Source organism: Pomacea canaliculata, linkage group LG8, assembly GCF_003073045.1.
Source record: "Pomacea canaliculata isolate SZHN2017 linkage group LG8, ASM307304v1, whole genome shotgun sequence".
In the NCBI taxonomy this organism is placed as follows: Eukaryota; Metazoa; Mollusca; class Gastropoda; order Architaenioglossa; family Ampullariidae; genus Pomacea; species Pomacea canaliculata.
The window spans coordinates 24,111,800-24,137,609 of NC_037597.1; the positions used below are offsets into that span (position 1 = coordinate 24,111,800).

General features: G+C 38.9%; 2 protein-coding genes across 2 annotated transcripts in view; both read left to right on the forward strand.

The window, feature by feature from the left end:
- The first annotated feature begins 8,875 nt into the window (after positions 1 to 8,875).
- LOC112570458 (lectin L6-like) overlaps positions 8,876 to 25,810 on the forward strand; it is a 61,325-nt gene continuing 44,390 nt past the window's right edge. The window contains exons 1-5 of the mRNA XM_025248881.1: positions 8,876 to 8,896; positions 9,169 to 9,201; positions 9,547 to 9,827; positions 10,248 to 10,344; positions 10,636 to 10,927. Of these exons, the coding sequence (XP_025104666.1) occupies positions 8,876 to 8,896; positions 9,169 to 9,201; positions 9,547 to 9,827; positions 10,248 to 10,344; positions 10,636 to 10,927 (724 nt within the window). The remainder of the gene's footprint in view (positions 8,897 to 9,168; positions 9,202 to 9,546; positions 9,828 to 10,247; positions 10,345 to 10,635; positions 10,928 to 25,810) is intronic.
- LOC112570662 (perivitellin-2 31 kDa subunit-like) lies at positions 16,028 to 20,563 on the forward strand. The gene is made up of 5 exons (XM_025249217.1): positions 16,028 to 16,152; positions 17,675 to 17,840; positions 18,281 to 18,523; positions 19,332 to 19,626; positions 20,287 to 20,563. Exons 2-5 carry the CDS (start codon positions 17,694 to 17,696, stop codon positions 20,394 to 20,396), a joined length of 795 nt encoding a protein of 264 aa, XP_025105002.1. The 5' UTR covers positions 16,028 to 16,152; positions 17,675 to 17,693; the 3' UTR covers positions 20,397 to 20,563.

Consider the following 25,810-nt stretch of genomic DNA (forward strand, 5'->3'; position numbering starts at 1 on the left):
GATAGATGTGACGTGTTGTGATTTTATGCAAAATGCCAGTAAAGGTTAAACTATTGTTTAGATCTTACCATTTGATGCTATTTTTTGATATATGTATGACTATAGTAGACAACTGTGAAAGCTTACACCAGCTGTACAAAACATTATTCCAAAAAGTAGCATGCAACCCCTATTTGCATCATCAGCAGCATCACTGAGGCAAGCTGTGCTCTTCTTCATCGCTGTCTTATATTCCCCAAACCTCTATGGAGTCAGTTGACTGGAAGACGTTTGCTGCGCTAATCGGGTATCGAACTAGCGCTCTCAGATTGAAGACAGGTGCTCTAACTACTCCACTTCACTACCATTGTCGATAAAGGGTGTGTGCACATAAATATTCCTGACGACGTCGACGACGACGACGACGACGACGACGATGATGACGACAACGACGACGACGATGACGAAGATGAACATGAAGCAGGAGATACAATAGAAGGAGGTGCGGGCTGTGAACTAAGATGTAATAATTCAACTTTCACTTTCACTGTTCTCACACTGTGAAAGACGAGCCGGTGAAGAATGCACATGAAGAACGTTTGTAGAGTTCAGCTTTATAGACTGATATAATTTATTATCAAAAGGAAAATATTCCAATGTCCACTGCTGCTTATGTACTGTCCTCATCACAGCAATTTATAAAGACGATTACGGGTACACTCTGCCTACAAGACTAATAATGTCTATTTCCCCAAATTTATTGAACATATGTTTCTTATAGTCATTTTTAAGTAAAAATGAAACTTCAGAGAAAAATAAAATAGTGAAAGAATAAAGTCTGTTGCCGAACGATGATGCTTACCGCTGTCAGGAACGCTGTTTTTTTTTAAATCTCACTTTCACAACACGCACGCGTCCCCTTGCGTATTCTTTCAAACATATAGCACAAAGATTTGTCGTGGAAACAAATATAACTTTAAATCAATCAACATCAACTAAATATATACATATAGTCAGTAGATCTTCCACACAGCGATCTGCAACTCTAACAGTTCTCTTACTGTCACTGAGACGGCATACACATGTCCATATCTATATACTTCAATCTGTCGTATGATTTGGAATAAATTCATTAGAGTCTTAGTTACTCACACTTGACTGATATCCACCCACACAAACGACTTGAGGCAACCACATACACGCTCCGTTGCTTATTAATAACAGGTGCTGACTCGGCAGACACCTACAGACGACTCAAAATATATTTGCTGGGGATCAACACATGACCCAGGCACCTCAAATATACTCCAGGGGCTCACACAGATAAACTTGCAGGTATCGACACACACAATATCCCAAGCGAACACCACACACACGTTACGTCCGACTCTCTTCCCTTCTCACAGCCGTCTGCTTTCTTCCAAAAATTTTTCACTTGCCTCCAACTAAAATTACGTCATAAAATGACGTCGGGTTCTGACGTGAAACCGCGACGCAATCGACACTCTCTTAAATGCAAGGCAATAATCTTTAACAAAACAAAAGACAGGGGCAACAACCTCTAAGAAAACAAATGACAGGGGCAACAACCTCCCGCCCCTCACAGACTGGTCCGTGACAACCGCTCCGTTTAAAATATATTCAGCATTCATATTTGTATAATCATAAGATCAAACAAATTCAAGAAAAAATTAAATAAAAACAATTTAATGTAGTTAGTAAAACTCATCTACGAGTAGTAATTATGGACAAAAGGCTAGACAGGGAGGTATCTGACTGCTGTCTATGGCTGAAAGGATTTTTAACCCTTTTATAACCACAGTCTTTTATAAGTACAGACCAAGGAGGAGAGACATGACCCATCTATTATTATAAACACCCCAACAGAAACCACTTCCTTACCTGTGTAGATGTCAAGACTTTGTAGTAGATGCACCCGCTATCGGAGTTTTTCTTCACAATACAAACCATTTTTCAATTTTTACTTGATATTAGAGAGCACGTAGAATGTTTATCCTGAGTCAAAATAATCAGTGAACGAGAGACAGAAAATATTGCCACTTTCTTTTCTTTCATTACCTGATGTACTGACAACCTAACAGACTATAACAGTAATTGATTTCATTTGTTTTATAAGACTTTAAAAAATTGAAATATTTGTATAAACGAGTACACTGATCAGCTTTTGTAGGTCCTTGTCATCTTCCTTACAAAGGAAGAGATGTTACTCATCTAAACCCGTTTATTGACTAACCAACAACTTTACTCATCTGTAGGCACAGTTCATAGAATATTTCTCTCTCTCTCTCTGCCGGGGTTAGTGGCTCGAGATCGCTGTGCCTGAGCGAAGTTTATATTGTCAGAAGTTCAAACTCCAACTTTCAGTTTAGTATTGGTTTACCTCTGTTGTCTTAGATATTATCTGGGTGTAAATATTTCTTAGGAAGCCGTACGCTACACATTGATCAACTAAACAATGATCTACTAAGCGGGGAACTCCGTGTAACAGCAAGGTAAACCCAATGCGCATGTCAGAGGTTTCGAGTTGTTTACACTTTTTTTCCGTTTTTTTAATTTTCTTTGTTTTTCTCTTGCAATTTCTTTTTGTTTGTGTAGCGGGAGCGCTGTTTAGGTCATCAGGTACTGCCGACAGGTGCATAGTCCCTCCACCACACATCCCCTTCCACCCCACGTGTTGTCGCGCGAGCGGCGTGCAGCAGCAGCAGATGACGTGGCACCCAAGCTGCCCTGTACAAACAGCGGGCAAACAGTCGCTCGCACCTTTTTCTGTCGGCCCGAGAACAGGTCCTGCTGGGTATAGCAGTAAGTGAAAAACTTTGAGATAGAGTTAGCGAGAAGTACCTTTGGGCTGCGATACATCTGGTCCGCTGGAAATAGCGGCTGGCATCACTCAGTCTCCTCTTCCCCACCCCACGGAGTTAGGTGTTAGGTTTTGGATAGGTAGGTAAGAATAGGTTTGGTTAGTTGTTTTATATATCTTGTCAATAAATTCATGTCTTTGAACCGTAAGTACTCGTGTATATTTATTATTATTATTTTTTTATATTTATTTATTCAGTTTTTAGGAGGCCATCTGGCCCACATCAACATCAGATAATAATAACAATCAAACAAGATTCAGACAAGATTCTGACATTCATCCTCATGTAATGCTCATGGTCATGCAGATCTCCTTTACAAACCTTGCTTTTAAGTAAAGGACAACTCTAATGGTTACTCTACACTCTAGGTTCTTACATGTGTAGTTTACAATTTCCAAATACCATTTGGTTCACATCAACCTCTTAATATTGTATGTTACATGCAAATTAACAGTGGGTTGCTGTACATGATCAACATTTTATTTGTATTTGGTTTTTAGTTAAATGATAAACAGTATAATGACATTCAGTGCTAAGTAATTATATGTACACTGTCATGATGTCCTCATTTTCAGACAGTCTGTTATATAGAGGGCTACATTAATAGCTACTTTACCCTTAAGATTCTTACACAAAAGTAGAACCTTAAAGGATGAGGGGAATTTATGGTAAAAGAGTGGGATATATCTCTTACGTAGAGTTGTATATTTAGGGCATATTAACAGAAAATGGTATCGGTCTTCCACACTTTGACTATCACATTGCTTGCACTTAGGTTTGTTGCTAGTTTGGTGACGGGTATTTCCATTAAGGGGTAAACAATTACTTCTCAACAAACACAGGACCCGTCTATGTTCACGTCGTAATATCTGGTCTATATATGTTGCTCTAAGTAAATCTGGCTGGTAATCACAGTAATCTGAAGAAGAAGAAGAAGATACTGAATCATGCCATTTTTGGAGAGAGCAATCCTTGAATCTTTCTTTTATAGTGGTGATGAATAAGGGGAGATTACCAACTGTCTGCCATTCCCACACATATCCAAAACCGTAGCTACATAGTGAAATTCTAACTTGGGAGGCCCAGTTGGTTCTGCCTGCCTTATCTTGTAAATATAACATGTTGTAACATTGTCTTGGGTACCTGTGTTGTGGCAACATTAGTATTCTGCACCAGTATTGAATAACTCTTATATATGAATCAGACACAAGAGGAAGCCTTCCACATTCACTCAAAGCTTTATCATTTTTAACATCCCTACCTACATTTAAAATTAATTTACAAAGTTTTATTTGAACTTTCTCTATATCATTGTATTGCTTCCATCCCCAAATCTCAGATCCATATAAAAGAATAGGTTTTATTTTTGTGTCAAATATCTTAAAGATTATGTCTGTTGGAAGCTTCTTTAGTCTAAAATACATTTTCTTGACTCCTACAAAGGCTTTTAATGCCTTTCCAGATAAACTATCAGTACATTTGACCCATTTAAGTGTAGACGTGAATGTGATCCCCAAATAATTATAGCTGGGTTCTACAATTATCTTCTTACCAGCATAGTACCATTTTTCACAATCTTTAATAAATCCACCATTTTTAAAAACTATTAGTTTTGTTTTATCCATATTGACTGTAAGTCCCCATTTATTACAAAATTTTTCAAGATAACATATTTTACGTTGAAGGTCAACAGGGGAATCAGCAACAATAGCAATGTCATCAGCATACATCAAAAGGGAGATCCCAAGTGGATCTGCCAGGACATCAATACCACGTGCACCACATAATGTTAGGTCTGACCAAAGCTCAGATAGAAATATAGAAAACAGTAAAGGGCTTAGTACACATCCTTGTTTGACACCGGATATACAATCAAAGTAGTCAGTTATTTGAGATCCAACCTTAACAGCCGCTTTCACATTTTTATACATACTATATAGTGTTTGAAACATTCTTCCATGGACACCCTTTTTTAACAGGGTGTATGGCAGTTTGGATCTGTCAATACTGTCGAATGCTCTCGAAAAATCTACAAAGAGGGTGTAAAAGCGTCCACCTTGTTTTGTCAAATATTTCTGAATCAGTGACTGAAGGCAGAAAATATTATCTGTTGTACCGTAACCTTTACGAAAACCTGCTTGAGCTTCTGGGATAAGTTCATTTTCTTCACAGAATTGGGTCAGTCTTTTGTTAATAATGCAGCTGTACAGTTTGCTAATAATATTTAAAAGTGAAATCCGTCTAAAGTTATTTACTTTACCTTTATCACCTTTCTTGTGTAAGGGAAAGATTACTGCTTTGGACCAACTTTCAGGATATGTACCACTTGTAAACACTTTATTAAAGAGGGGATGTAGAAATTTTAGGAGGATGTTATCTGCAATCTTAAATAGGTCAGAAGGTAATCCATCAGGTCCAGGTGCTTTTGCTTTTTTTTTGGCAACGGATAGCTTCAAGTATTTCCGAGTGAGAAATTTCTTCTTTTATGTTTGAGTTTGCGCTAAAATGTAAACATTTCTCACAGTTCCCTTTATTATGAACATGTACTGAACTTTCAACCTGTATGTCAAAATCAGTATCACATGATGTTTGTGTTATATTTAGGAGGTCTCTAAAGTAGTCATACCATGCCTGAGGAGCTATTTTATTGCGATGATTGTACGCATTTGTTGTAAGAGCTTTCACTTTCTGCCAGAATGTTCTAGTATTAGGGTCATGCAGTGCTCAGATCACTGATTATACGCTCGTCATATTTTACTTTTTTGGTTTTACATAGGCTTTTGAATGTTTTCTTGAGATTTAAATATTTTGTAGGTCGAATTGTGTATTGCTCATCCTAACTGATCTTAACTGCTTGCGTTTCACTTTTCTTGTACGTGCACATTCTGCATCCCACCATTGTGGCTGGGTCCGATGTTTTTGTGAGGTGTGCTTTAATTTCATGTGGGAAGCTGCTTTCTGAAGAAAATCTACAAAACAGGAGAACCCGTCTTCAACACTTTTATCAAGAGCGACTAAAAACGTTGAAAGTTCTATCTCTGCTTTTGTTTTCAGATATTCAGTACATTGTGCTTCATGTTGGTCTTGCCATATATACCTAACCTCATCTTCTAAGTGAATTGTGGTATTTATTGTATCACTACCTTGGGTATCTGAATCTTTTAACAATGTAATAACAAAAGGGAAGTGGTCTGACTCATCCGTATTGTCCACATGCATTTCTGAGATCAAGTCAACTATGGAGCTTGAACAGATGAAATAATCCACAACACTTTTGCCTCTGTTAGCTACACATGTAATAAGTACTCGTGTGAGCATGTTAGTGTCGACGAGTGCTAGTGTGTCGTACGCATGTCTCCGCCGTGTGAGCGCGAGTGAGGTTTGTGTTGTCCATGTCTGTAGTCGTGACACAACAATAGAGAAAGAACACACGAGAAGGTCCGGCGGGATTGACGCACCGATTGAAAAGACACTTTAGTTAGAAAAGTAACGAAGGGTCTTTTGTGGACTACAAGGTCGGCTGAGTTCGGGTGCGTGTAAGAGATAGGTAAAAAAAAGAACACAACGCGAGGTAGGTAGAAACTAGACGACGCACCCGACTACGAGAGCTAGGATTTTCATAGAATGGAAAATTCTCCTAGGGAACTTCTGTCCTCTTCCCTTGAACAACAAAGAGGAACGGACTGATTTGGCGCCAAGCTAAGGTTTAGCATAGGGTGTTAGCGAGAAGGGTCGGTCAGTCCGGTTACATTTGATAAAAACTATCTTTTTTATCTCAGTGCTGTCATTATCTGGGTTTTATTAATGTTTGCCTGCCTCATATCGAGCAACAGGCTAGCAACATTTTTCAATAAAGAGAGGCATATCAAACGAAAGTTTACGGAGGACAAATCCAACAAAACACATTTCTTTCAACTAATGTCGGAAAAAGTCTTCAGATAAAAATCATCTCTAATAAAAGATGTGAGAGGACAAATGCATCTGAAAGCTTAAAGTCATTTAAGGTAGTTTACGGAGGTCAGACATTTTCTGAAGCTGGACTGGTTCAAAGAGAAAGGTTGCCAGGTGAAACGGATCAACGTGTGTTTGTCTTTTTGCCACGTGTACCCTCCCAGTCTGCCTGGCACTAACGGTCCCTTGAGTCACTGCACGTGTCGCATGCCCGATGTCTGGGATATAACGACCGTCATTGCATGGTCTGCACATGAAAATAAAAATGAAAATTTTATCCTCTCTGTTCAGCATTTGCACAGTAAAACAAGCTGTGCGGTGGACAACAAAAACCCATGCGTATGACAATGATGTCTTGGCAAAAAAAAAAAAAAAAAAAAAAAAAAAAAAAAAAAAAAAAAAAGCATTTTACTGTGCAATACAGCGCGGTATAAACATTTATATGTGCACACGTTTCTCTACATACCATACGGTCATTCCATCTAGACTGCGGGACACGCGATGACTCAAGTAATAAAAATTTACTTGTCTGAGATAAAATTTCCTAACTGCCATAAACTTTTAAAACTATCAAAGGTTTTATTGCTAAATTTTCCATCGGCTGCCGTCTGGACAGAAGTCGTTGATATTTTAAGCGATATTAATAGATGGTGTTTGTTATAGGCACGTTGAACTATTGCTGTAAAGACAGCTGCTACCTCATCTCCTGCCATCCACACCTCCAGCCATAACTCCCTCCGCCAAGGCTTTTAAAAAATCATTTCGGCGTACAAGTTGTTCAATAAACTTATGTTTAATGCTCTCTGTTCTTTGCTATCAGGCAAGGATTTGAACAGATGTCCAGTGATATCACTAGAGAAGCGCCTGACTGGTGTTCTCAGACTATCTCGAAGTTTCTTAAACTGTTGTCTTCCGCTGATCCACTTTGATCAAGATCTCTGAAACAGGTGAGCATTGCTACTAAGAGAGATAGTGACATATCTGCTTCTGACTTAGAACAAGACCAGAGCAGATGGCTATTCATCCTAACTGTTGGTCAGAAGATGACTAGGAAGGAAGTCGGCAGTTTCTTATCTGATGACCAAGGCCCGGGAGCACAGTCACCCCTGGCATCAGTCAAACTACTTCTAGTTGATAACCACGTTTGAGATGGCAGCTACGTAGTAGCCCCAAGGTAGACACCTAGAACATGACAGTTAAACACAGCATTGTGTCAATATTTCGCATTCGTGAACACTCCAACCGGGTAATTCTTAATTCCACTTAATAGGTCCTCTAGTGGACAGCCGGTCCTATTTTTCCGACTTACCATCCAACCTTTCTTCTGCTTATGTCAGCTAGCCATTGACTGCTAGACATTCTAAGGTCTTTTGCTGTGTTTACCTCTCATTAATCATCTGAATTCTGGTTAAGTGTATTTTGATACGGTTGATATGGGTTTCAGGCAGAACATAACAAGTTGTTAGCACCGTTAGGAAGGCAAGTTATAAACACATACTTGGACTGTACATTCCTTATTTATCAAAACATACTAATATTGTTAAAACGTCTTGCTTACGCACCTTGTAGCTTTAAATAAAACAATAATGACAACATATCTTAAAGTCTAATATTAAAATATAAATTTACAAATTGTCTAAAACAGTTTTTTATGGTACAGCTGCCTAGTTTGATTATTTTGCTGTATGACTCGCCCTGCCTGCTGTGAAAAACATTAGTTTTCAATGGTATTTATCTAATTAAACAAGGATACGGGTATAGGATGATGTCACGTGACCCACTTAGCATCGCCGCCTAAAAGAATTATTAAGATGTTGTCATCTCGCACCTGTGGCTGTCAGTCGTTGCATTACAATAAGGATGTTTTGTCACCGGGTATCCAGAGGATGATGTAGACACTATAAACCACTAACATTCATTTCTTGTTTATATGTTAGTCCTTGAGATTGTATCCGTTTCTTGTCTTTCTGTCTTTCTTAGTAACAGGTATATCACCATAGTGTCTGTTAGTATTTGTCGCTATTACGTGTCTCTTACCTTTGTGTTTGCGTTGGAACTGGGCAATGGAGTTGCTTGGTATACAGGTAGGTTGATATTGGTGTCATGGATGAGCTTATGAAGATAGCTTGTCATATTAACAAATACTAATTATTTATGTCGCGGTTTGATGAAGGAACACACCGTCTTGTATCACCTTAGTTGTAATGAATGTAATGTTTGCTGTATTGCTGTTTTATGTCCAGACAAAACAGAGTGCTAGAAATGCTGATAATTCTGTGTCTTCTGGCCCTGACGTCATCCTGCTGCGGTCAGTCATGGACCAAGGTTGAGGGATGCTTGAGATATGTGTCAATAGGAAGAGCAGGCGTGTAGGGGGCCAGTGCTAACGGTAGCGTCTTCTATCGTGAGGTGATGTATTCCGACAATGTTACCTACATCAGAAATAATAATGTAACAGTCAGAAAGATTGCTGGTTAAATGTAGATTAGATTAAAATTTACATTAAAATAATTTTTTTTAACTTAAAATTAATTTTGTCTCAATAACTGGCTTTACAAGTTGATACGAACAATCATTTGATGTTCTGCGCCTCCATGCAAATGCACACTATAGTAATTTTACAGCTCATCTTGTTTGCTTGTTTTCACGCGTGAGTACATACCTGTGTGTTTGTGTTGCTCTAGTGACACCCTTGGTTTATCATAAATATCTGTATTGTGTTTGCTGTGGCCAGGGTACATACCAGGAGCCAAATGTCACTGCCACAAGTTGGACGCACGTCCCCGGCAGCCTCGAAGACATCGACGTCGGCACAGACATCGTCGTCGGCCTCAACAGCCTGTATGCGCCTTTTTACAGAAAGAATATCACACGCGAAAATCCTACAGGGACGAGCTGGGTCCAACTGGACGGTCATTTCAAATACCTGACTGCGACACCTCATGGCGCCATCTGGGGACTTGATGAAGATTATTCGTTAAGGTGTTTTTTTTTTTTTTTTGGCAGATGTAGGAAGTTTTAAAATTAGTTTTAGCAAAAAAGCATTAATTATGTAAGATAATTACTGGAACGTCTTTGTTGCTCGTTAAAAATAGAATGTTTGATAAAATCACATAGGATACAATGTTTGAAGAGCCTCAGTTCTAATCCTATTTAAAATTGGTAAAAACATCGTTAATTGTGGGTGAGCGATCACAATCAAGATTTAAAAGCTAAGAAACACTCATCAGAGAAAAACATGTCAACAGAAGTTTAAATAATGTTTAGGGTTGTTGTTCTCTCTCGCTTTATTTCTCTCATGACAGAAATGATCATTTTATGTTATGCTCAACAAAATCATTTAGTGAGTCATCAAAGCAGTGTGTGTGTGAGAGAGAGAGATATGGGGTGTGTCTGTGTGTGTGTGTGGTCTGATCCACTCTTTGATCTTTTGAGATCCACTTGTCAGTTGTCTGCTCCTCATTCTGGTATTTGTCAAGGAGCCTCACCATCTGTCAAACTAAGTCACCTTACTTGGTATCGAAGGTGGCCTGTATGAACCGGGGGTTAGTGTATGGACTGAGTTTAGGGTCAGACAAGAGACTGGTTAACATTCTACTGCAGACCTACATGTCCTCCACGTGTTACTTTTTAAAATCTTCAGCAATAAATTAATCCGAAATCACGTGATATTGAAGGACTAAGTTACCTTACTATCATGATGTCCGATAAAAATGTACATTATATTTATAGACACAGTAACCTCTATCGCTCAGGTAAAGATTTATTACGGAGGTCTGCCGTTTTGAAGAATAATATAATTAAAAGAAGATAAATTCGACAGATCTGGTTCCGGGATGGAATTAGCTTGGACAATCCAGGGGGAACTGGTTGGCAGAAGGTTGATGGGCGCTTCCACCAGATTTCTGCAGGACCGTCTGGCGTGTGGACAGTCGACTTCAACGAAATTTATTACCGAGAGGGAACCTATGGGGGAAACATCACTATGGGCAGTGGATGGACCAAAGTAGATGGAAATCTTAGGTACGTCGCTTCCGGTTCAGATGTTGTGGTTGCTGTGAACGGGTGGAAGCAGCTCTTACGCAGAACTGGAATCAGTGAAACAAATCCCACAGGTGTGTGCTTCAACCACTTTATACACAAACTATGTCAATTAAGTGTAAGGTAAAGGTCATCTCTTGACTTTTCCATGTCGTTGGGGGGGGGGGAGCTGTTAAAATCTGTATGTAAGTGCGAAGCCCATTTGCTTCCCTTGATGTCTTAACCAACCTTCTATTGAATCAGGTACCCAGTCCCTGTGGTCTGGTCGACTGAAGTTTGCGGCACTAATTCAGCTCTTAATTCAAACCTCAACGCTCTAACCACTCGGCTATCCGCTTATTTATTAATTTCAATATTTTAAAATGTTTTGCTTATCGTTTTTTGTGCACAGTATATAATCTTACTATTTGACCAAATCTTGCATGTTGTACAGCATGTTGTCCCACTGGCAATTTCAAAATGACAATAAGTGTATACTGTATGTACTCAATCACTCTCTCGCTCACTTACCCACTCACTTACTCAGTAAGTAGTATGCAGTGCGGCGTCCTCACATTCGGTCTCTTACCAATATGTTATAGCAGTCGTCTGTAGTGATATTATGTGTTTAAAACCATGACAGTTGATCGGATGTCATTTGTCTTCTCCCAGGAGATCAATGGGTGCCAATGGATGGAAAACTGTACATGATTGACGAGTATGGCGGTACTATGTGGGGGGTTATGATTGTACAACAAATCTTTACATCACCCACCAACTAACACGTCACCATAACCAACAACCTCTTGAGTCTAGATGATTTCTATTCGACAATTTTAACTGTTTTCGATGGTTGCAATTTCAAAATAAATGCTGAAACTTCTTCTTTTAACAATAAAAAGTTATTTTATCTGAGATAGATGTGACGTGTTGTGAAATTATGCAAAATGCCAGTAAAGGTTAAACTATTGTTTACATCTTACCATTTGATATTATTTTTCATATATATATATATGACTATAGAAGACAACTGTGAAAGATTACACCAGCTGTACAAAACATTATTCCAAAAGGTAGCATGCAACCCCACTTTGCATCATCAGCAGCATCACTGGGGCAAGCTGTGGTCTTCTTCCTCGCTGCCTTATATTTCCCAAACCTCTATGGAGTCAGTCGACTGGAAGACGTTTGCTGCGCTACTCGGGTATCGAACTAGTGCTCTCAGTTTGAAGACAGGTGCTCTAACTACTCTCCTAACCACTTCACTACCATTGTCAATAAAGGGTGTGTGCACATAAATATTCCTGACGACGACGACGACGACGACGATGATGATGATAATCAGGAAGCAGGAGATACACTAGAAGGAGGTGCGGGCTGTGATCTAAGATGGAATAATTCAACTTCCACTTTCAATGTTCTCACACAGTGAAAGACGAGCCGGTGAAGAATGTATTCAGCATTCATATTTTATAATAATCAGATCAAACACCAGTACAAGAAAAATTAAGTTAAAAGCAATTGAACATTTTTAGTAAATCTCAACTACGAGTAGTAATTATGGACCAAAAGCAAGACAGGGAGGTAGCTGACTGCTGTCTGTGGGTGAATGGATTTTTAAAGCTTTTATAACTACAGTCCAAGCAGGAGAGACTTGAACCATCTATTGTTATAAACGCCCCAACAGCCACCCAATTCCTGACCTGTGTAGAGGTGAAGACTTTGTAGTAGATTGTAACGGATAAGTACTTAGTAGATGGGGTATGGCGGGAAGGTCGACAACCGTGGTTGATCTGATCTAGGGTAGTGGGCTGGGAGTTGTTTGCCCTTGAGCACATGACGTAAGTTGTGATGTCAAAATAACGTGACGGCAAAAAGGTGACGAAAAGAATAGAGAGAATGACGTAAGAAAAAAAAAACGGTAAGCGTAGAGTGGACGGCGGAACAGAATTTGGTATTTGTGATTTTTTTCTGAAGTTACTCACTACTGCTGCTGCGACCGCGGAATACGTATTACCGGGGGAGTAATACTGTGTGTATACTACAGGGGACATACTTGGGAGGGTTGCAGTGACTTTAATATAACAAGGTATGGGTTTCGTCAAGGCCGTACATTTAATATTATTAGTATCATTAGTATCATTAGTAATGCGTCAAGGAAGGACAGCACCGGACACAACTGAATACCTTACAAGAAACATTAATTGTGTGAATCAGCTTTATTGTTGTCTTTATTGTTGAATTGGATCTTTGACATTACTTTATTTGTGTGAACCAGCTTTATTGTTGTCTCTATTAGTGCGTTGGATTATTGATGTACTATACAGGTAATATATCTTGTGTGGCGAAAGAGGAAGTGGATCATTGTTTATTGATTCTTTGTCAGTTTTCTTTTAAACTTGTGTTTGAATTCAATAATTATTGGTGCCTCTAAGGAGGAAAGCCCACCCTCAAGCGATCTGGTTATATTTGTTTGTGGAAAGAATGCGCTTGTCTGCGGACGGTCCGTGACGTAGATGCACCCGCTATCGGAGGATTTCTTCACAGTACAAGCGATATTTTAATTTTCACCTGATGTTAGAGAGCACGTTGAATGTTTGTTCTGAGTCAATACAATCAGTGAACGAGAGACTGAAAATATTGCCACTTTGTTTCCGTTCAGTACTCTCTCTCCTTGGAAGAGAAAGGAAGGTCAAGGACGCACCGCATGCGTGCGACTTGGCGATGCTCGCTAGCATTTTCGTTTCTCAGATGTATTTTTCACATCATTACTCAGTTAGTCCAGTGTGTCTTACGCGCAAGGGTATCTACTAAGACGGTGGATCTACAATTGTCACGCGGTGTGTTTGATTGGGTTGCTTCTGACAATTTTTCTGGTCTTCGTGTGTAACTGTCAAGATGGCGGGCAGCCATAATGCCGTTCAACCAAACAAGGAGATATACAAGCTTGCCTCCCGCTGTGCTATCAACATCGATAAACAGTGTTCATCGGAGCTGGATACTTTGCCAGATGAACCCAAAACACCAAAGTTGCTCAAGGTATCGACTTCATCTGCCAACATGCGAATGATCTTGATATGACATTGAGGAGGTTCGTAAGAGCCAATCCCACAGATTTGACAAGCTCAACGTGCAGCTATTTTCAGACTGTCTATGACTGTACAAAAGAGCATCGTCTAGTTTGTTCCGGTAACACTCTTCAGATAGTTCTGGACGTCCTCAACGTCTACTTTCGTCCGCCTGCGTGCTCATCCTTTGACAACAGTACTAACAATGAAGGAAATCCGTTGACAACTTTGTCCCAATCCACCATTGCAGCAACATTAACCTGGAGGATGTCTGAAAATTTCGTGAATTGCTCTCGCATGTTCAGTCTTCAGGAGTCTCAAAAAGAATATTTCAGAAGGGAAAATTTTACTGTGGAAGTACCCGGGGTCGATGCAAGACAAACTAAGCGACTTTTAAACGACGCTTCTCCCCTTGACGGCGACAATCTTCAGAATGCATGCCGTAATCCGAGGGGCTACGACAGAGCCTTGGAGTGTGCCACGGAGGTTACCCAAAAATGTCTGCCACTCTTCGCAAGCTTTATTCCAACTGCCTAGAGTACAAAGATGATGTATAAAGAGCTCTGCAGTAATATCAGTGTGATTGATTTTGAGTGTCTACATTCGGCAAGTTCTCACCTGTTTGAATGTAGCTACACGAAGGCTTTTGAGATGGGACGTAAAGGCTTAATAACGAATACACTTTGCACGACCTCTACTGTCCTAGTAGAATGTTTCCTTGAAGTGTTGCCCCCCTGTGGATGTCTTATGACAAAATTATTTGTGGAGACTTCCAGGCTTTACTTAACCCCATCTACCTGCACCCCAGTCTCCGTTAAGATTCCAGAATGCAACTCAGACATGGATATTACATGTGCTGCTGGCGATGACTACATCAGTGACGACGGTGCCACGCTACCAACAGACAAGTTCCTTGCAACAAGCGTTCACTTCTTTCTTTGTCTCATTTTTTGTGTGTTGCTTTTACAACTCAATATCACATGCAATCTTACTAAAACCGACTGCCAGTATGTATTAATGTCACACCAGAAACCATACCACTTTCACATTGCCATTTACTTGCTCAACTCTACTTGCCGTGATCTTCTACAAGTGACCTAAGGTTACCAACTGTAGTTGTGTGTGTGCGTGAGAGAGAGCAAAGAATTATTCAACATGTATATGTATGTACATTGCTAGTACAGCATCTATTTAAAAATTGCCCTTGTGGATAAATAAAGTTGGATTGGATTGGATTGGATTGGATTGGCGCGGTTAGTCGCTCGAGATCGCTGTGCCTGAGTGACGTGAAGATTGTCAGAAGTTCAAACTACAACTTACAGTTTAGTATTGGTTTTCCTCTTTCATCTTTAATATTTGGGTGTACATATTTCTTGGCCAGCTGAACGCTACTCTTTGATTAACAAAACAATGATCTACTAAGCGGGGAACTCCGTGTAACAGCAAAGGTGAAACGGATCAACGTGTGTTTGTACTTTTGCCACGTGTACACTCCAAGTCTGCCTGGCACTAACGGTCCCATGAGTCACTGCACGTGTCGCATGCCCGATGTCTGGGATACTACAACCGTCATTGCTTGGGCTGCACATAAAAATAAAAATGATAATTTTATCCTCTCTGTACAGCATTTGCACAGTAAAACAAGCTGTGCGATGGACAACAAATCACATGCGTATGACAATGATGTCTTGGCAAAAAACCATTTTACTGTGCAATACAGCGTGGTATAAACATTTATATGTGCACATGTTCTCAACATTCCAATACGGTCATTCCATCTTAGACTGCGGGACACGCGATGACTCAAGTAATAAAAATTTATTTGTCTGAGATAAAATTTCCTAACTGCCATAAACTTTTAAAACTATTAAAGGTTTTATTGCTAAATTTTCCATCGGCTGCCGTCTGGACAGAAGTCGTTGATATTTTAAGCGATATTAATAGATGGTGTTTGTTATAGGCATGTTGAACTATTGCTGTAAAGACAGCTGGTACCTCGTCTCCTGCCATCCACACCTCCAGCCATAACTACCTCCGCCAAGGCTTTTAAAAAAATCTCGCGTACAAGTTGTGTAATAAACTTATGTTTACTACTCTCCGTTCTTTGCTATCAGGCAAGGATGTTAACAGATGTCCAGTCATATCACTAGAAATAGCGCCTGACTGTATATAACTGGTGTTCTCAGACTATCTCGTAGTTTCTTAAACAGTTGTCGTCCGCTGATCCGCTTTGATCAAGACCGCTGAAACAGGTGAGCATTGCTACTAAGAGAGATAGTGACATATCTGCTTCTGACTTAGAACAAGACCAGAGCAGATGACTCATTCATCCTAACTGTTGGTCAACAGATGACTAGGAAGGAAGTTTGCAGTTTTTTATCTGATGACCAGTCCACTGGATCACAGACGCCCCTGGCATCAGTCAAACTACTTATAGTTGATAACCAAGTTTCAGATCGCAGCTAGGTAGTAGCCCTAAGGCAGACACACAGAACATGACAGTTAAACACAGCATTGTGTCACCTAGTCATGTCATGTTACCTGGCGAGGCTAGTATCAGTTGTTGGGGAGACATGATAGTATTTCGCATTCGTGAACACTCCAACCAGGTAATTCTTAATTCCACTTGAGAAGGTCCTCTAGTGGACAGCCGGTCTTATTTTTCCCACTGGCCATCCAACCTGTCTTCTGTTTATGTAACCTAGCCATTGACTGGTAGACATTCTAAGGCCTTTTGCTGTGTTTGTGTTTTCCTCTCATTAATCATCTTTAGTACGGTTGATATTCCAATGGGTTTCATGCAGGACATAACCGTTGTTAGCACCGTTAAGAAGGCAAGTTCAAAAGCAGTGGTTCTTAACCTGGGTTCGATCGAACCCTAGTGGTTCGGTGAGTCGGTCTCAGGGGTTAGGCGGAGCGTCCGCCACGGAGTTCAAGTTAAAGAAGGGTTCGGTGAATGTGCATATGAAACTTGTGGGTTCGGTACCTCAAAACAGGTTAAGATCCACTGGTCTAAACACATATTTGGACTATACATTCCTAATTTATCAAAGCATATTAATATTGTTTAAAAGATTTATTTATACAACTTGTAGCTTTAAATAAAAGAAAAATGACAACCAATCTAAAAGTCACCAATTAAAAAAAGAATTTACAATTTGTCTAAAACAGATGTTTATGGTACAGCTGCCTAGTATGATTATTTAGCTGGTTGACTCACCCTGCCTCCTGTGACAAACATTGCACTTCAATGGTATTTATCTAACAAAACAAGGATACGGGTATAGGATGATGTCACGTGAGAAAATTAGCTTCGCCGTCTAAATGAATGATTAAGATGTTGTCATCTCGCACCTGTTGTGGTCTGTCGTCTCTTTACATTACAATAAGGATGTTTTGTCACCGGGTATCCAGAGGATGATGTAGACACTATAAACCACTTACATTCATTTCTTGTTTATATATTAGGTCTTGAGATTATATCCGTTGTTTGTCTTTCTGACTTTCTTTTTAACAGGTATATCACCATAGTGTCTGTTAGTATTTGTCGCTATTACATGTCTCTTATCTTAGTGTTTGCCTTGGAACTGGGTAATGGAGTTGCTTGGTACGCAGGTAGATTGATATTGGTGTCATAGAGGAGAATATGAACATAGCTTGTCATATTAACAGATACTATTTATTTATGTCGCGGTTTGATGAAGGAAAACATCGTCTTGTATCAACTTAGTTGTAATGAATGTAATGTTTGCTGTATTGCTGTTCTATGTCCAGACAAAACACAGTGATAGAAATGCTGATAATTCTGTATCTTCTGGCTCTGACCTCATCCTGCTGCGGTCAGTCATGGACCAAGGTTGAGGGATTCATGAAAGATGTGTCAATAGGAGAAGCAGGCGTGTGGGGGTTGTATAACTCCTATCGGATCTACTATCGTGAGGTGATGTATCCCGAGAAGGTTACCTACATCAGAAATAATAATTAAACAGTCAGAAAGATTGCTGGTTAAGTCTGTAAACGATTACATTAAAATCGTTTTTTTTCTTTAAATTAATTTCTGTGCCAATAACTTGCATTACAAGTTTCAGATTTGTAGACCTAAAGTGAAAGTAATGGCTGTGTATCAGTAATATCTAGACATAATACCTGGTCTGAGTTTGACTGATATATTAGATGCAAAATTGGAGTTTTTCTAGAGGTTAACTAGCTGATACCAACAATCATTGGATGTTCTGCACCTCCATGCAAATACACAATATAGTAATTTTACAGCTCATCCAGAACTTGTCTTCACGCGTGTGTACATACCTGTGTGTTTGTGTTGCTCTAGTGACACGCTTGCTTTATCATAAATATTTTTATTGTGTTTGCTGTGGCCAGGGTACATACCAGGAGCCAAATGCCACTGGCACAAGTTGGACGCACGTCCCCGGTGAACTCGTAGACATCGACGTCGGCGGAGACATCGTCGTTGGCCTTAACGCCTGGAATGAGGTTTTTTACATAAAGAATATCACACGCGAAAATCCTACAGGGTCAGGCTTGGTCCAACTGGACGGTAATTTCCAACACGTGACTGTGTCACCCCATGGCGCCATCTGGGGACTTGATGGAGATCGTTCGGTAAGCTGCTTTTTTTGGCAAAAGTAGGAAGTTTTTAAATTAGTTTTAACATAAAAGCAATAATTATGTAAGATAATTAATAAAAAAGTCTTTGTTGTTCGTGAAAAATCGAATGTTTGATAAAATCACATAGGAGATAATGTTTCAAGAGCCCTAGTTCTTAATCCTATTTAAAATTGGTAAAAAAATTGTTAATTGTAGGTGTGCGGACACAATCAAGATTTAAAAGCTAAGAAACACTCATCAGAGAAACTATCATGTCAACAGAAGTTTAAATAATGTTTAGGGTTCTTGTTCTCTCTCGCTTTCTTTCTGTTATGAAAGAAATGAACATTTTATGTTACCTTCAACAAAATCATTTAGTGAGTCATCGAAGAATTGTGTGTGTGTGTGGTCTGATCCACTCTTTAATCTTTTGAGATCCACTTGTCAGTTGTCTGCTCCTCATTCTGGTATTTGTCAAGGAGCCTCACAATCTGTCAAACTAAGTCACCTCACTTGGTACAGGGGCTGGCCTCTATGAACCGAGGGTTAGTGTATGGACTGAGTTTAGGGTCAGACTACAGAACGGTTAACATTCTACCGCAGACCTACATGTCCCCCACGTGTTAGCTTTTAAAATCTTCAGCAATCAACCAATCCGAAATCACGTGATATTGAAGGACTAAGTTACCTTCACATCATGATGTCCGATAAAAATGTACATCATATTTATAGACACAGTAACCTATATCGCTCAGGTAAAGATTTATTACGGAGGTCTGGCATTTTGAAGAATAATATAATTAAAAGAAGATAAATTTGACAGGTCTGGTTCCGGAATGGCATTAGCCTGGACAATCCAGGGGGAACAAGTTGGCAGAAGGTTGATGGGAGCTTCAGAGACATTTCTGCAGGACCGTCTGGCGTGTGGACGGTCAACGCCTACGACGAAATTTTTTACCGAGAGGGAACCTATGGGGGAAACATCACGGTGGGCAGTGGATGGACCAAAGTAGATGGAGCTTTTTTTTACATCGATTCCGGTTCAGATATGGTGCTTGGTGTGAAAAGGTGGAGGCAGAACTTTCGCAGAATTGGAATCAGTGAAACAAATCCAACAGGTGTGTGCTTCAACCATTTTATATACAAACTATGTCAATTAAGTGTAAGGTAAAGGTCATCTCTTATCTTTTCCATGTCGTTGGGGGGTGGGGGTTGTTAAAAATCTGTATGTAAGGGCTGAGCCCACTTGCTTCCCTTGATGTCTTACCCAAACCTCCATTGAATCAGGTACCCAGTCCCTGTGGTCTGGTCGACTGAAGTTTGCTGCACTAATCAAACTCTTAATTCAGACCTCAACGCTCTAACCACTCGGCCATCCGCTTTTTTATTCATTTCAATATTTTAAAATCTTTTGCTTATCAATTTTTATGCACAGTATAGAATCTTATTATTTGACCAAATCTTGCATGTTGTACAGCATTTTGTCCCACTGGCAACTTCAACATGACAATAAGTGTATACTGTATATACTCACTCTCTCACTCACTCTCTCACTCACTTACCAATCCTAAAGGTATACTCAATAAACAATTCGTTGGTTCGTTCACTCACTTACCCACCAAATCACTCGGCCACTCACTCAAGTGAGGAAGAAAGCAGTATGTAGTGCGGCGTCTTCATGTTTGGTCTCTTACCAATATGCTATAGCAGTCATCTGTAGTGATATCATGTGTTTAAAACTATGCCAGTTTAGCAGATGCCATTTGTCTTATTCCCAGGAAATGAATGGGTGCGTTTGGATGGAGGATTGAGCAGGATTGAGGAGTATGGCGGTACGATGTGGGGGGTTGTCGGAGAAAAGGATGTCTTTACATCGCTCGCCAACTAGAACGCCACCATAACCAACAACCTCTTGAGTCTAGATGATTTGTATTCGACAATTTTAGCTGTTTTCGATGGTTCGAAGTTCAAAATAAAGGCTGTAACTTAGGCCTTTAACAATAAAAAGTTATTTAATCTGAGCTAGATGTGACGTGTTGTGAATTCATGCAAAGTGCAAATAAAGGATAGATTATTGTTTACATCTTACAAGTTAATATTTTAAAATTTTAGTAACTATATGACTACAGAACTGTAAAAGCTTACACCAGCTGTATAGGACATTATCCCAAAAGCTAGCATGCAACTTCACTTTTTATATTCCCTATGGAGTGAATCGACTGGAAGACGTTTGCTGCGCTAATCGGGTATCGAACTAGCGCTCTCAGTTAGAAGGCCAGTGCTCTAACTACTCTACTATCCACTCCCCTACATGATGATGATGATGATGATGATGATGATGATGGTGATGATGATGGATGATTGATGATGATGATGATGATGATGATCATGATCATGATGATGAACAGGAAGCAGGAGATACAATAGAAGGAGGTGCAGGCTGTCAACTAAGATGAAATAATTCAACTTTTACTTTCACTGTTCTCACACTGTGGAAGACGAGCCGGTGAAGAATGTACATAAAGAACATTTGTAGAGTTAACCCAGAGAGCTTAGATATAGAGAGGGTGTACTCCTTCTTTATCCTTACTTGTTAAGAAAAGTAGTGACGGAGTTGCGTCCCTTCGAAATGATATGCTACGCCGCAGTTGCTACTATCAAGCACTACTAAACAAAGTCGTCGCTAGCAGTGTTTATCTTTGGAGTAAATGTCTAGGTGCTTGCGATATGAAATGACCTTTATCTAAGAACAGATTTTTGTATCTTTTATTGATGAGAATTGCTTAGATGAGGGTAGTTTGGGAGAGTTTTAATACAAGTATGACAGCTGACTATATTTAAAAAGGATAACTTTTATAAATTCAAACAGCACATCCATGAGCACAAATTTGCATTTATTTAAAAAAATTAATAAAAATCTAATTTATGATAATTTATGAATATGAGAAAAGCAGTCAAAAACAGACTTACACATAAATATAAACAAGCCACATTCAGAAGACTTGCTCACATACTGAGACATATAGATTTCTGTTTACATACAAGCATGAGCAATAAATTCTCACACAAATCATAATAATCATAATTAATAACAAATCATAATACTATTATTAATGATGTATATATTTATATACATTCATATCCCTTATTGTAAGAACATTGGTTGACAATTTAAAGATAACAGCTATGCTTACTATGAAATATACAGCAATCAGATACTCAAAAGTGATCATTCACACATGTACTTTAATTAAAGATTTATAACATTTTCCTTCACACTGTTATAAAATAATTTTAAATTACTTTAGCTTAAAAGCTACAAATCATGTAACTTCAACATTTTTTTATTTCTTTTTGTTCCTTTTTCAAAGAAGACAGAGCTATCTTTCAAAGAAAAATGAAGGCGAACATTAATAAATAGATTAGTCACACTTCCTTGCAGATCCCACGCACCAAGTGGACAACAGAGGTCAATGCTTTTTAGCTCGTTCCACAGAAGTCGAATCAACTGAGATTTAACTTTTTTCCCCAGGAAGTAACTGGTCAATATTTTTACAGTAGGCACACTCTAATATCTTAACTGTCTCACTCTTCCATCCGGCTGCTCAGTTTTTCTATAAGATTTGTGATCTCCATCTTTAATTCATCTTTTGTAGGAGAATCTGGCACAGTTATAAAGCATGCAGACTCAACTGCAATATCTGATTGTTCTTCTGCAAACAGATGTATGAAAAAGATGTTTATAATGTACTGGACAATATCACCCCTCATCTTATAAATATTTTCTTAATGAATGAAAAATAGCAAGAAGACATACATGATTTAAAAACAATTACCATGGAAGACTACAGCTTTCTGTGAAATCCTGGGCTGCTTTGCAGAGGAAGGTTTGGATATTCTGTCCATTGGTCGCTTTCATGAAGAAGTTACCTACAAACACAGGTACATGGAAATGTGATTTTCAGATTTTGCACCTATTAGCATAATGAAAAGGAGTTAACAGTAGCCACAATATCCAATATATCTATATGTAGAATCTGTACAAACACACACACACACATTCAAACAGACCTTTTGCAGTGCAAGCTATGATCATCGTTAGCCTTATGTGCCAGTTAGAGTGATCTGTCATGATAAATGTTAATTAAAAAAGTAAAATATGACAAACACAACGGCCCATGATGGTAAAATACGGCTTAGTAATATATATTGGAATATATTATTATCTTTTATATATTATTATCTAATAATCATAAGTTATCAACCTTGCATGGTGTATTTGAAATGTAGAAAATTGTGGTGACTGCATTCCAGACAAGACCTTTTTGGGGGGTGGTTGGACAGTTGTACTGACTTTCCTTGAAATGATCCGAGCAGAGAAAGTATCCTTTTCTACACACATCAGATGGTGTAAGATGGTCAAAATCTTTCCTTCTCGTAAAGTTCATCCATATTTTGCACCTGTTGTAATAATTTTTTCAATACATTAATAACAAATATTTTTATAACAACTCACCCAGTGACGAATGCCTTAAATAAAAATACTATAACAAATTTAAATAGGTTTGTAATCAGATAAGTGAGAATTCCTCACACAGTTTCACAGTATAATCAGTAAAGTCGTTTTAATAATCATAGAAATCGAGCAAACACGTTGTAGTAGACTGCTCTCAACTACAGTACACTTGTGGATCGTAATTTGAGAATAAATTCGCAGCTTACCTCTCTTCGTCCTTTGGGAAATTGTGGAAACGTTTTTCTTTTGAGGTTGATTTAAATCTGCCGTTCTGACAGTTAATTGCAGAGCAAAATTGCCCGCCTTGCCTCAAACGATCGCCTTGTGCCATGTTGTTTCGTAGCATCACGTTACGAAAGATAACTCTAACCGACGAGTTTTCCCGCCGGTCGCGAGTGAACCCTCTCTATATCTAAGCTCTCTGGTTTAGCTTTATAGACTGATATAATTTATTATCAAAAGGAAAATATTCCTTTGTCCACTGCTGCTTATGTACAGTCCTCATCACAGCAACTTATAAAGACGATTACAGGTACACTCTTCCTACAAGACTGATAATGTCTATTTCCCCAAATTTACAAAACATCTTTAAGTAAAAATTGAAGTTCAGAGCAACACAGAATAGTGAAAGAATAAAGTCTGTTGCCAAACGATGATGCTTACTGCTGCACTACAGACTGAAACACAATTCTCTTGCGGTTGTAGGCAGTAATTAGTAAAGTTTAGAATGCATTCAACATTCATATTTTTATAATCATAAGATCAAACACAAATACAAGAAAAAAGAAATTAAACACAATTTAACCTAGTTAGTAAACCTCATCTACGAGTAGTAATTATAGACCAAAGGCAAGACAGGGAGGTCTCTGACTGCTGTCTATGGCTGAAGTGATTTTTAACTCTTTTACAACTACAGTCCAAGGAGCAGAGATATGACCCCTCTATTATTATAAACACCCCAACAAAAACCACTTCCTTACCTGTGTAGATGTCAAGACTTTGTAGTAGATGCACCCGATATCGGAGGATTTCGTCACAGTACAAACCATATTTAATTTTCACGTGATGTTTGAGAGCACGTAGAAAGTTTGTCCTGAGTCAATATAATCAGTGAACGAGAGACAGAAAATATTGGCACTTTGTTTTCTTTCATTACCTGATGTACTGACAACCTAACAGACTATAACAGTAATTGATTTCATTTGATTTATAAGAATTAAAAACATTGAAATATTTGTATAAGCGAGTAGACTCATCAGCTTTCGTATGTCCTTGTCGGTGTCCAGTCACTTAATCCCCAGACACTTCATCCCCGACACTTCATCCCCGACACTTCATCCCCTAGACTTTTAATCCCCAGACACTTAATCCCCGACACTTCATCCCCAACACTCAAGAACAATTTTCATATCATATTGTTGAAGAACATTAAATTTACTAACTTATATGAACTTTAACTAATGTTGTAGATGTTCAAATGATGTTGAAGTTAAAAGCATGATTTGAATTTGAATTTCAATTAAATTTTTCGCTGACTTCATAATTTTTATAGTTAAGGATTTAGTTTAGGGATTAAGTGTCTGGGGATGAAGTGTCTGGGGATTAAAAGTCTAGGGGATGAAGTGTCGGGGATGAAGTGTCGGGGATGAAGTGTCTGGGGATTAAGTGACTGGGAACCGTCCTTGTCATCTACTTTACAAAGGGAGAGATGTTACTCATCTAAACCCGTTTATTGACTAACCAACAACTTTACTCATCTGTAGGCACAGTTCATAAAATGTTTCTCTCTCTCTCTCTTCCTGCCAGGGTTAGTCACTCGAGATCGCTGTTCCTGAGTGAAGTTTATATTGTCAGAAGTTCAAACAACAACTTACAGTTTAGTATTTGTTTTCCTCTTTCATCTTAGATATTTGGGTGTAAATATTTCTTGGCAAGCCGTACGCTACACATTAACAAAACAATGATCTACCGAGCGGGGAACTCCGTGTAACAGCAAAGTAAACCCAATGCGCATGTCAGAAGTTTCTCGTTGTTTACACTTTTTTGCGTTATTTTAATTTTCTTTGTTTGCTCTCGTGATTTCTGTCTTTTTGTTTGATAATAACTATCTTTCTTTTTTTTATCTCAGTGCTGTCATTATCTGGGTTTTACTGATGTTTGCCTGCCTCATATCGAGCAACAGTCTAGTGTGTACAGAGTAAGTGAACACGCGCACTTACATGAGGCAATCGTTACACCTGAGGAACATCGCGACAATCACAACATGTGAACCAGCCATAACATATGCATTCTTCATACATTACAAAATCATTATGAGAAAGAACTCAGAATGCGGTGCTTCTTCAGTAGTGTAAAATCTGAAGCATGTGCATTCCTTACTGTTATTAAGTTTGAATTACCTGGAAAAAATTCATATTCTAGGCTTAGTGTTCAAACATTTGTTTTATTGCTTAGTTGAACACACGGCACCTGAACTTTAAGACTCGACAGTTCAAGACTTGTGCAGCGCAGCTACCCCCACCTTTCTCAACTCCTAAAAAGGAGTAAAAGTTATTGTCCTTTATGTATTTTGTTTCCCGTAGCTTAATTGCTTGTGTTCTCTTGCGAGTCCTAATTTTTTTCAAAAATTGTAATACAAAGTTTCTTTTGTGTTTCTGTTATTTCTCAGTCCTGAATTTTTAGTGATGTTCGTCTGTGCCTTGTCGAGTGACAGGTTAGTGTATGTAGTGAACTTGGCAAGTGAATGCGAGCTTTACTTAGTGAACTGCATAACACGGGGACTTTGC